Here is a 13,313-nt window from a genome sequence, read left to right as displayed (position 1 = left end):
AGCCAGATTCTCTTTTCTGAGCCAGCCCTTTTTTCTGTTCTGGTGGCACAGAGTCCATAACACCATGGATTTTCCCAGCTGGAGATTCTATCAGCATGAATAAGTCTTTACCCATCTGGCAAAATCAGCTTTCATGGTATTTCCTGCTCTATTTTTCATGGTATTTCCTCCTCTATTTCACCCTCTGAATATTTACCATACTCTTATGAGAAAGAGTAAATTACTAGGCCTGGGCTACATTCCTCATTACCATGCTTCAAATATCCTTAGCCTGTATACTTGCCACTTCAAATTAAACCTATATGGTTAATTTGAAATAATCCTTAGGCTATTGTGGCTGAGGTAAAAGCATGGTCTGCTCTGGTGCTTCTTCTGTGGTATTTCAGAAGACATACAACTGAGGATTCTTCCAGGGTGTGTCACCAGTGAGATACCTCAGAAGCTCTAAACCCATGTGCTCTGGGTCACTTCTATCTGTGCAGGCCATGCTTAATACTTTAATCAAAGTGCAAGGTCATCCCTAAAGAACCTTAATCCAAGCATGCCAACCTCTTAACCCCCATCTCCACTCTAAGAGAGCAGAGGGTGAAGACAGGTTCGACTGAAAAATTCCACACAATCTGAACAGAGCGTTTGTCAACCATTGTCTGAGTGGGAAACCTTATGGCTCCTTCTATGTTATTGTAGGGGATGCATGCAATGAGAAGAAATTAAGGTGATACTAGTTTAATGGAGGTGAAAAGAATCAGGATACGGTTTAACACTGCACTTACTTGAGTCTACTTTAAGCAACAATGCAGTGTGGAAGTGATCTGCTGGGAAATGTGAAGGCTCACAGAGGGATTGCCTCCTGTGTGTGCTGCAGAATGTAATGGACAATGCTAAGACATTGTGAAGGGATCACCAATTATTCAAACTTCATCCACACCTTTGAATATGTTCAGACTGTCAAGGATCTGGGTCCAATCTCAAGATGCATCACATCCTAATCCCTTATGCCTCTGCTCTTTTTTGATTAACTAAAATCTGGAGCTCTCCACACATATATGCTGGTACATAGTGTAGGCCACAGCTCTTCCCCAGTGCCTCACGATGACTTCAGTGTCACAAACAGATATTTTCACATTATAGACTCTGCCTTGGGCAGCTGAAGAGTCATCGATTTTAGAGGGAACTGGAAACTGGTAAAAACAGGTTTACCAAACAGAAGAACAAAAAAAAAAGAAGTATGGAAAGTGTGGTTTCTAAGAAGTTAAAAGTCTGCCTGGGCATCTCACTTATTTCGTTTTATCCCCTTTAGTTACCATACAGTCGTACCCCACTTCTGGGGAGAATTCTATTCTAAGGTGTGAGTTTCAATGAGCATTTACAATGTTCAACAAAGAGCTACCTACCCCAATTATCTTCCAAACACAATATAATGGTCCAAAAAAGTAGGCTCAGACCCTCATGTGCAGAGATTTTTGGCCAAGGAAATGAGTCAACTTGGGAGGTAAACAACATCAAAGAGAGCAACATTTAGAATGCAGCAGCCTCTTCTGATTCAATGCTTTTTAATCAGCCACTTTCCAATAATTCATTAAGACTTGAACAAAGAGATTGAAGCATTGGCTTCTTCTAGGGCTTCAGCCAAGCGTAATGAAATTATACCAGGATATATTTACAAGGTTGGATATCTTGAACTCAGCTGTAATTATGTTTATTAGTAATTCTTCAATAGCTGCTCAGAAAGCATATTTGTATTAGTTAATCCTTGCCTGTGGAGACCCTTATATTAGCTTGGCAAAAGAACATTAAGAAGGATGGATTTCTTTTTTTTCCCTCTCAGCAAATCCCTGTTTCCATCAGAAAATGCTGTGGGATCAAGAAATAAGCCAATTGTAGAGTATGTGGTTACTTTTCTGCTATTACTATTAGCAATCACTTCAGAAAACAGTTAAAACTAGAAAGGATAAAGATCTAGGTTAACGTACTCTGTGCATACTTCATCTTTTTTCCTTTCTCCTCTGCCAGAGATGTGAGCATGTAAAACAATAAAACACATATTTATTTTGAAAAGTAAAGAAAAAAATCTCAAAACTATTGCAATCTGTACTACAAAGTTTAAGCAAAAGATCCCTCTTAAAAAAAAATCTAATAAACAGGATGGCATATTCCAAAAATAATTGAAATGAGAAAATGTGGGTATTTTGAAACCCTTGCTATTTTGAATATTAAGCTGTGAATATGTAGTTCCCCCTTTCCAAGAGGAAAGATGTACTACAGTGCTAACTGTTCATTAAACTTACAAAAGGATAATTCACTGAAAATAATGAGGCATATAGAAAAAACACATTGAACTATTCAAGGCATTATTTACTGAAGTTATCGTTCCCTATTCAATTCTATAGAATTGAAATTGATCTATTGAAAAAAATTCTATTTTTTTATGCAACAGAAAACACTTTTCATTAATTTATCTATTAGCTACTCAGAATCATTAAACTATCAAGATATTTCAAATGATATTTCAGTTGAATCCAGAGACTCCAAATTCTGCCTGGAAAGTTATTGGAGGGCTCCTGACTGAAGGCAAAACCACTCGTAGAGTAAGATACATATCTGTAAGTATTAAGAGGAAATTCACTTTGTGCAATTCTGCAGGACTCTATGCAAAGCATTTTGGTTTAACTATCATGGCTGCTAATAAATGTAGATTTTGGAATATTTGCATAAATTAAACACAAGAACAGCTGCAATACATCAAAGGCAATATATGAACCAGTTGAATTGACTGAATGAAAACTGATGACATGTGCTTAACTGCATGCAAGCCAAACTGAGCACTGACAAACACAGCAAACTCTGTTGGTGTGAAAGGAAATAGAACCGAGTTTGCCAGAGCTTAATTAGACCCTGCTCTTTTTTCTAAATATGAATAGGCTCCAGGTTGATTGCTGTGCAAATAGTAATGTCTAACTGTACTTTACATTTCCTGCACTTATTTTAGAAATGTTTATATTTCTTTCTGAATTAGAACAGATACAGAACTGTCACAGGTGGATTAATAATATAGCATTTCTCCATCATAGATACTTTATTCTAAACTACTACTTTAAAGATGTTTCCAGAGATCATATGTCAGGTTTATACTCAGGCTAAGGTCATTTTACCCTATCATAGTTACATAAGGAGACATCTTATAAAGCATAACTAAGATCAAAATATTTTATGTGAATATTACATATAAATGAATCAAAAATAGTGAGCTAGTTACACATGCTAATATTGGAGGTTTGATCTTCATCACACAGGTGTAATATACATGCAAACATACATTTCAGCAGGCCAAAAGGTGCTGAGCAGAAAGACCTAACCTTAAATTAAAAAGCAGAAAACACTTTCTATAGTTAGTGACTGAGCAACTTAAACATTTCCCTGATTTTTTTATACCATTGTCACTGTTATCCTAGCATTCTGAGATAGAGTGTGACTGCAGAGAAAGTGGTCCTCTAATACTTGAGAAGTTTTCTATTTATTCTGAGATAATACTTAACATATTTGTAATATTTAATCTCCAGATTTTCTCCTTCTCTCACTCCTTGTTCTGACAGGAAAGAAACAGCTATCCCAGCCAAAAGTAAAGGTGGCTTTTCTGCCATTAGATGCTCAGTTCTGGAACAGTGGACTTCAGTATAAATGTGTAGTTTGGATTTATTTCAAGGATTTTTAAAGCCCTGACTGCATCTTATATAAGTGATCCTCCATATTCCCATGCAGCTGAATGACACATCCATGCATGGAGTGGCTCCATCATGTAGGCAATGTGGAGCCACCCTGTTCATGAGAAGTAGGTCTGAGTGTAAATTTGCTGTACCTTTGCCAGTCTTATCAACACAAATTATTTATTTTGTAGTGATCCCTTTTCTGAAAGAATGAAAGTTGCCTGATATCTAGAAAAGTGACTTGGTACTGAATAAAGGGGGAAATCTGTACATGTTATCTTTATATAAAAAACTGGCATTTGATCATATAATAATGGGAAGCACAAATTGTGGTACTTTGCTAATTTACTAGTGACCAAGAGGTCTATTGAAACTTTAGGTGCCTAGTATCAAATGCAGGCAGTTATCCTGCTCTAGATTGCCTTCTGACCCAGAAGGTTTCCCTGAAGGCCACAAGAAAACCTCTTATCACTCATCACTTTTCATTTACTGTGTGAAAGACAAGTTCTGAAAATCTTTTTCCTAAATTTCCTAAATTGAAATTTCTGTGACAGCAGAGAAGTCTCTCATGTATTAGGCATGCTATGTGATTAACAGACTAAGAAGTAATTACTCTATCATGATTAGAGTAATAACATCACAGCTATCTCCTTACTTATTTTAATCCAATGGGATTTAAAGGTTTTACTAATCCAGGGCATACATCCACTACTGCCACATATACTGACAAAGAGGCATTTTCTAACACTTCATTTCAAAGTCATCATAAACAGCACAGGTTAAGGAAGAAAAATTGTCTGGCTGTTTTCCAGTAGGGTTTTATTTTGCTTTTCACTTTATTTTACAGGCTTGAGTAAAAAAGGAGAAAATAGTTTGAGTAGAAAAGCCTTAATTAGATTTCTGCTATGTCACCCAGGATGCTGTCTGAAATCTGCAAGGAACATGACAATAATTGCTTTGCTGATGTAACTTTAAATGTTTTTCTTTAAGCCAAAGACACAGATTTCAAACTATATAGTAAGACAACACATATTAAAATGCAATAGAACCAACTCACTGGAATTGAGAAAGAAAAACTTACTAGACTTTAAAAAACAACAACAACAGCAAGACACAAAAAAAGTTTAACTATTCATAGCATTCAAAATTGTGCCTTTACCATGAGTGGTTTTTGCTTGGCTACATACATTTTGACCCTGTCTTTAAAAACAAAGAATTAGGATCAAATATTAGCCACAATTTGTAACTCCAAAGAGTATTTTCACTGGTGTTAAAGCCCATATTAAGAAAACACATTTTTAAGCACTGTTTTGGTAAAATCGGTGGAGCACTGCACATCAATGACTTCACTGCACAAGCAGACATACTAAAACATAGGATAATATCAAAATGGACACTAATCAATCAAATGCTTGGATCCTTCATGTGTTAAATCTTGTTTATAACCTAAAGAATTGTGCCCTCAGTATGTAATCAATAGTCAATTAAACCCCTCACTAGAGCAACTGTTTTCCAATTGGCCATCATTAAAAACCCACAAAACCTGAGTAAATAGCCTCTAGGACATACACAAAAGTAGTAACCTCTAATTCACAAGTGACAACATGAAGCACTCATCCTTAAATTGAATAGAAAAGCCTAACCAACAACCACCAAAGCCAAACATAAGCAAACAACTGAGCTGGTTTTTTTCTTTTTTTTTCAGTACAATGTCATCTGAATGCATGCAATGAAAGAGAAGATATTTACCATGACAATTAAAGTGTACTTATTCGGTATGTTTTAAAACAAGTCTTACAAATCATTCATATAGGATAATGTTCCATTTCAGTTTTGGGGTATTTTTACTTCCGTGAAATGTACTTGATAAACCTCCAAAAATTTTATTTTTCTAGAAAACAGGTGTTAAGAAGGGGGATATTTTCCCCTCCCAAAAACTACTTTTAAGTGACTTGGAGAGATCTTCTTTAAGAATAAAATTATCTCAATGCAGACAGTGGCCTTGCATATATTTTAGGCGTGGAGCCAGTCACTCCTTTCTCTCTGCAGCCTCTCAATGGCTCTTTTTGTAGATGGTGCATCTTTCTCGGGCATCTCATTGATTATGAAGTTTTGTTTATAGCTTTCCACAGTGATGACTACTTTACACAGTGATGACTATTATTTTTATGCTGAGTTAAGTACTTCAGAAAAGATAAGCCTTTATAATTCACATTAATAGCATAATTTTAGACCCACATGTGACTTAAGAGATATAATTCACCAATTATAACTCTTAAATCACATGTGGGTCCAAAACATCACATCATTCTCATGCACATTGCCCTCAAACCTTATTAATTAAAAGAGGAGTCTATGTGCCTAGATGTATGGATTTTTTTAATATCTTTTTCCTTGTATACATGCTTATTTAAAAAGCAACATCATCTCCACACTTGAAGCGGTGTACTTTCAAGACTAGAGGCTACCTATCAAACAATAAATGTACTACAAAGCATTATACCTGTGCACTACCCTCCTCCCACCTCTCAGAGGCTTTCCCTGGCAGACTAGCACCTGAAATAACAAAACCCAAAAGCACAGAGACCTGCCATTCTTTCTTGATAGAAAAATCAAATTGTGCATAATGTAAAGGAAAAAACACACCATATATATGTGTATATATATATGGATATATCTGTCTATATATATATGTGTGTGTGTGTGTATATATATATATATATATATATATAAATACACACACATATGTATGTATTTGGTCACAGGCTCAGGGCCAAGCTAGACTAATACAAAATTCATGCTGCTCCTCAACTACAGATGGTAATGCATGCAGATTTACTTTGAAACAAAACTTCTGTTTTCTTTGCTATTCACTTTGCTGCATATTGGAGAAGTCCTGGTGTAATGCAGTGAAAATTCTGACATTCACTTTTTTGGGGCCAGAGCTGCACACACTAGTAATAGGGTGTCTTGTCGGGCTAAATACAAGCCTTGCAAAAATATTAAATAGGACTAAAACAAAACCCAGAAGAACTCCTCATATTTATCAAAGCAATAGCTCAACAGAAAAGCTTTTCCGTATGTTGACATCCTATCTCGCTCCTGGGACAGCACAGTGCACTCTGAAATGTTTGCTGCTCAGGGTACTGCAGTTCAACGAGGCTTCTCCCTTTTTGTGCCAGGACAGCACAATGCCTCAGATATCCTTCACTGGGATTAATGGGAGTGAGAGCAAAGCCCCTTGGAGCTCACTTCATCTGAAGCACTGCTCTATACTTCACTATATTTTAGGTCTCCATGTATGCAATAACTACATTTTATCTTCGCTCACTCCCTCATCAGCTCACAGGGTTGGTCCATGGGCTTGACATTCTCCACCACGATATGGAAGACTTCTGTCTCATCCTAGACTTCAGATGCCTTTTGTTCAGTGGCCTGGCTCTACTGTCTGGCAGTTGTGTTTGCCAAGCACAGAGTATTGCTGTTAAAAGTCATTTTGCACAATACACCTAAAACCCCAAGCAAGTGGGGACAGGAATGTAGCAGTGGTGTGACAGATCTCAAAGCCATCATAACCATGATTGGTCCAAGCACTGTGCAGAACTGAAGGAACAGACAATCTCTGCAGTGTTTGGGACTTCCTTTCATCAAAGGAAATGAAAATCTATCCCATTCACTTGTATTTTTTGGGTGGAACTGACACCTAACCATGGTACAAGCACAGATAATGGTTCTTTCCACCAAACTCTCTATAATTTTTATTCACTCTTATCTGCTTCTAAGCTTCTAAATCTCCTGAATGCCCAGCAATTCCTGTTAACACAATACAGTAAAAAAAAAAAAAAAAAAAAAAAAAACAAAAAAAAAAAAAACCAAAAAAAACCCAAAAACCACTAGCTTATTAACAGGAATAATTATCAGATGAGACTTAAGTATTGCAAAGAACACTGTGTTATGTCATACCATACATTTTAATTTCTTAGAGACACAGTTTATATTCCTTAATGGTCTCCTTTTTTTATTCCAAATCTGTAATTACATTCACTGTAGCAGTTTAGTATTAGGCACAGCAGATCTTTCAGAATTAGGGACTTCCAGCTGTAATTATCACTACAGGAGAAATTATCATTACAGGAGATTTCTTTAAGTGAGGAAAAAACCAAAACTTTTCTTATGCCTCACATCGTATGTGTGGGTTTGATTTAACCATAAACTAAAATAAAACTCAAACATATTTTTCAAATCTAATTCAGGATGAATAATGGTTAAACTAGCACTATGTCATAGGACAACTTACAGTTTTCTGCTGGTGATGTGTAAGAAATTTTGGCATAAAACTGAACTCCTAAGTGCACCCTCAAAGTTTAAATATTTTGAGGGCCAAATTCTCTTCTCTGATATGTTATTCTAAATCTGAAGTAGATATGCTCAGGAGGCTAATTTGAACATACTCTTAAACTCAGAGCAATATTTGTCTTCATTCCTTCATGCTTGAAAAATGACTACTCAAAATGTTTTAAAATGTCGTGTTGGTCTCCCAGGACAAAAGGGAAATTTCAGCACCCTAATGCTTGTAAGTTCAGATAGGTCCTTTCTCCACTGTGGTGGACAATATGTAAGGAAAGAATAGTCGAGCAGACTTTTTTATTTCTCAAGATTCTTTAAATCTAATTACATGGAAGCTATTCTGGTTTTGAGGAAAGTGTTTGGATAAATGTAACAAAGAAAATCGAAGAAGAATGACAAACTATTCTAGTTCCCCTGACGTGGCATCCAAAAATAACCTGAAGCTGAATCTTGCCTTTGTGAAAATACATGCTTTCTTCATAAAAAAAGCTGACCACAGTTATGCATCAGAAGCAGGGGATGGTTATAAAAGAGATTACCCATTGAAGAGCTTTCATCAATAAAAAACTTTAAGACACTTCTTAGAGAAAAATATAAAATCACACTCAAGCATGAAAACTTCATGGAAATCAGGCAAGTAAAGGATGTTATGACAGAAATTTTAATCCTCCTGGATATAATAACTCTAAGGAACAACTTGTATTTTTAGTGACATCCTACCAGGAATCCTAGAAAATACAAAGCTTGCTTTTTGGGTAGTTGGAATTTCTTCTAAAGGTACTGTTAAGAGTGAGTGCTCATTCTCATTAGCCAGGTCACCAAGAAAAACAGGGACAGATCTGTGTGAGATAATACTTTTGAACATGTAGGGATAAAAGAGATAAGAAGCTAAGACAGCTAAAGTGTTGGTGAAACTGGTATTTCTATTGCATGGTAAGTGTTCTGGGTCATACAAGAACCATGACACAAATTTTCTAATGGTTAAGAACACATGACATGGAATACAACCCTGGTTATTAAGGGGCAAGAAAGACCTAAAGAGTCCATTGCAGGCAGGTCACAGCATCACACAGAGCTGTCCCACACAGCTGAGCAGGTTTGAGTGTCCACTCTATTCAGGCTTGCCCCTTTGCTCTGTGACAAAATCACAGGAAGTAGAGCACAACTCATTCCCATGGCATAGCTCTGGCCCGGGAGCTGTCCATGAACCACCTGCAGGCAACATCCAAATGGGAAATCACAGAACAAAGCCACTCTTGCTTTCATATCCCCTTTATGCATCTGAACTGAGTGGTGCATGAACAATGTCTGACAGGTAAGTGTTTCACTCCTCCTTTTCCTGCCTCATCAAAGATGCCCTGTGGGTGCTGTGCTTTTCCATTACAGCCTGAGCTAAATGAGCAGGACCCCATCAATCTAAGGAGCAGGTCCTATCCTCTCTCAGAGCTCACCCCTGGACATGTGCTGTAGCCACTTGCCCTGTGATGCCCCTAGAATTTACCCAGTGGTACTCCAGGTCAGCTTTCTCACAATAGAAATAGATAACCAAGCCCCTAAATGAAATAAAAGAAAGGTGAGTGTGGAGGTGCAGCTCAGTGAGTGGCTAGACTAAAGCTGGAGAGAGTCCTGAAAGTGAGGGAATGAGAGAACAGGAGGGGAAGCACATTTCAGTCCTCCTGCTATTTAACTCATTGACAATACAGAGTAGCATCCTCAGAAAAGACTCAAAGAAAAGAGAAAACACACAGAAATCATTTGTCTTGCATTCTCTGTTCTGTATACAGCACTACTCCAGATGCTTTTTGTTTCAAACAAAAGAAGTAATTAGCTGCTCAATTGTCTTTTAAATCAGACACTTGGGTTTGATTTTCAGCAGCTACAGACGATCAAAATACATAAGTCCAGTTTCAAATGCTTGGTTGAATACTCAACTGAATACAACTTTCCTGTCTGAGGGGAAGATAAGCCCTCTGTTCAGCTGATGATAGGTACTACCAGTTGGAGTAAAAAGCTGCCATTCATGTGTTGGTGACAGGAGTTATAGAAATAAGTTAATTACTTGTAAGAAAAGACTTGTCACAGTCCTCTATCCCAAAAAACAAGTACACACCATCATGAAAGGTACTAATTTGTATCCTTGGTATTGGTAACAAAAAATGAGATGAATATAAAAATGGGACTATTATTTAAACTAGGCTGGAGAGACAACTACCTTTGTGGCTGGCCCTAGGACACTGTACCTATGTCAGGGACAACTGGACAATTTCTCTAAGGATGTCCATCTGTTCCTTTTGTGTACAACATAGTTATTAAAAGTAATAACTAACAGAAAATACTATCTCACCGTGTATAATACTGATGGGTTTAAGAAAATTCCCCTTCAAAGTTACATAAATATTATGAAATATTTCTACTTTCTATAGTTAAATAGAATTATTTAGTTAAGAGCAAATATCTCAAATGGGAGAGGCTGCCGTTCAAAACAGAATTTTTTCCTTAAACCACCTGATAAGAGTAATTCTTGCAATAATTATGGCAAAATATAAACCTGAGACTAATTCTCACGTTTATACTACTCTATCTTTCATACTCTTGAAAAGAAGAATGTAAGACTTCATGTACTCTGCTGCGAAAAACCATTTTACTTTTTTTTTTCTTGGGCTGTGGTCTTGTCCACAGCACATAAAGAATTCAAGCCACAGTAAATAAACAGTTGTGACCAGTCATGCTGATAACCTGCAGCATCTTCTCCAGTCAGCACACAAATCCATGGCAATCTGGTTTGGGCTGCCTTTCCATAACTACCAGAGACTTTACGGTCTGAAAAAGCAAGAATATCTGGAAGCTCACTGGGACATTACAACCCCTTACAGACGTACAGTGCAATACCTGGAGCAGATCAGGCTAAGAAGCTTCCATGCCCAGAGCACTGTTTACTTTTTGATGGATAAATTTTAGCCCAGTTTCCTTAGAATGTGCAGCAATCTCCCTGCACAAGTGCCACCCTACCAATCAGTTGTTTGCTTATTAACTTCTCAATCTGTCACCTAACTTCAAGTTTTTTGAAAATGGAGCTTAATTTCATTTAAAACCGGCTACTGAACAGAAAAGAGTAAGTCTGCCAGTGAGACTTGAGGAGGGCTGCATCTCAGCTTCACCCATTACCAGCCATCAGCCACAAGGGCGCTCTCCAGGGACACAAATCCCTAAGAAACTGAACTTCCTTGGGTTTCCTCAGTTTGGTTTCTCTCCAGCCAAGTCTGTGGCAGGCAACAGGAGAAAAATATTAGTGGGCCACAGCCAGGGACAGTCACTAGCTTCTCCTTTTTTGCGGCACTGCACCATCCTAACTCACACAAAGCCCTCAGGCAGCTCCAGTCCAGGAGGAAATGCTTTTGCATGGCTCTGCATCAAGCCTGGCAGTGTCAGTCTCCTGGGCAAGGACAGTGGGACTGTCACCAGGCAGCTGTGCTTGGCCCTGAGCTGTGTCTCACCAGGCAGCTGTGCTTGGTCCTGAACTGTCCCTGCTGTCCCTGCCGGGCCTGCTCCGTGCCAGTGCTGCAGTGCTCCCTGCCCCGTCTGAGCATCCCCCAAAAGGCGAAATAAGCCCCATGCCCAGCTCTGTCTGCATCTTTTGCACCTGCCCTGTGAAGCTAGAGAAGTGCAGCACATGGGAACCAGCAAAGTTGGAGAGGAAGTTTAAAGGAGTACGTCCAGAGAGCTGTTGCTCAGACAGGTCATTTATTCTCTTTGTGCCCATCAGAGCCGCACTTCTAAGACTGGGGAGAAACAGGGCTCCTCCAGTGCTGGGCTGCAGTACAGGGAAGTTGGAAAGCTTGCTCTGAGGGGCTCTAGCTCAATGGTGGTCGCAGCTGACCCCCCCGGCCGAAGGTGCCGAAGCCCCAGTGACCCTGTCCTCCCTTCTGTCTCGGATACCCCACAGCTCGGGCCGGGGAGCGGGGCTGGGCTGTGCTGCCCTCAGCGGGGCTCGAAGTCAGCAGAGGCAGAGCCCCCGCCGCGCTGCCCCGGCAGTGGGAGCGCATCCCCGACCCGCGTTCCGCTCGCCCGCTCCCTCCCTCCCGCAGCGGGACGCGCCGGCCAAGGAGCCGTCGGGCTCGGCCTCCGGAGGCAGCGGCAGGGACGGGATCCGAGGGGGCTGCATCCCGGGGCTCCTGTCTCTTACCTCCGTGCCGGGCGGCGGCGAGGAGCCGCGGGGGCGGCGGGGCGGCGGCGGCGCGGGGCTCTGTCGGAGGGGCACCGCCGCCGCTGTAGCGCCGGGAGATCACCCGCTCCCTGCGCGGCGGGCGGGGCGGCAGCGGGCGGCCCTCGTCGCCCAGGGCTTGCAGGAGGATGTCGAGGAGCGCCCCCCGCTCGGCTCCGGCGGCGGGCACGTCCCTGCCCTCGGCGCCCGGCGGCGGCGGGGCCGAGGCCAGCAGCAGGAGCACGATGGCGGGCAGCGCCTGCCGCTTCTTCGCCCCTCGCATCTCTGCGGCGCTGGGAGGAGGCAGAGAGCGAAGGCGGTCAGCGCCGGGCCCGGCCCGCACCCCACCCGCCCGCCCCCCATGCCGCGCCCGGGGCACCTCCGCCCGCCGCTCCGCGCCCGGGGCCGGGCACAGGGGGCGCGGAGCGGGGACACCGGGGGGCGCGGAGCGGGGACACCGGGGGGCGCGGAGCGGGGATACCGAGGGGCCGCCACCCGCCGGCCCCGCCAGCCCCGTGCGGTGCCGCCGCGCTCGCCCAGCTCCGCTGAGGCTGCGTTTAATAGACACGGATAAGGGGAAGGTTTTTGAGCGCGCCGCACATGTTCGCGGTGCGGGGTTTGGGGGGGATTTGCTCTGCTCCCTTTGGTTCCGGAGTCCCCGCGCCCGCGGGCTCTGCCGGCGGAGCCCCCGCGATGGGCCAGCCTTGTCCACCGCCACACCGGGGGTTGGAGGAGCGAGCACGGACGGCAATCGGATGGAGTTCACTGAGAGGCAGGTTACATTGGAAGTGCCGCGCATCAGGGTAGAAAGGGCAAAAACAATTACCACAGGCTGCGGCTTCGAGAGCAGCACTTAATGCCCTAAGTAAGCTATTCTAATTATAGAGAACGGGCAGGATTAAGAGGGAGGGAGGGAAATTCTGTTATTTACAAACTGTTTTCTAGCTGGCCTGCCTTGCAAATCCTCTTGGGCGAAGGAGTTAATCGGAGCCTCAAGGGAGCCGGCTTTCCCCGACGGCTCCGGGCTCTCCCTCCCTCTGTCGCTCCCTGCCGTGCCGGGG

At 41.7% G+C, this 13,313-nt stretch overlaps 1 protein-coding gene across 1 annotated transcript in view; it reads right to left on the bottom strand.

The window, feature by feature from the left end:
* Positions 1–12,535, bottom strand: part of ALKAL1 (ALK and LTK ligand 1) — a 34,910-nt gene extending 22,375 nt beyond the window's left edge. Inside the window, exon 1 of the mRNA XM_054285269.1 lies at positions 12,235–12,535. Coding sequence (XP_054141244.1) covers positions 12,235–12,535 — 301 coding nt within the window. The remainder of the gene's footprint in view (positions 1–12,234) is intronic.
* Between the last annotated feature and the right edge of the window lie 778 nt (positions 12,536–13,313).

Source organism: Melozone crissalis, unplaced genomic scaffold, assembly GCF_028551555.1.
Source record: "Melozone crissalis strain CALT ecotype California unplaced genomic scaffold, PUWL_Pcris_2 ptg000042l_1, whole genome shotgun sequence".
NCBI classification, from domain to species: Eukaryota; Metazoa; Chordata; class Aves; order Passeriformes; family Passerellidae; genus Melozone; species Melozone crissalis.
The sequence above is the reverse complement of the archived record's forward strand: the minus strand, read 5'-3'. Positions and strand labels throughout refer to the sequence as shown.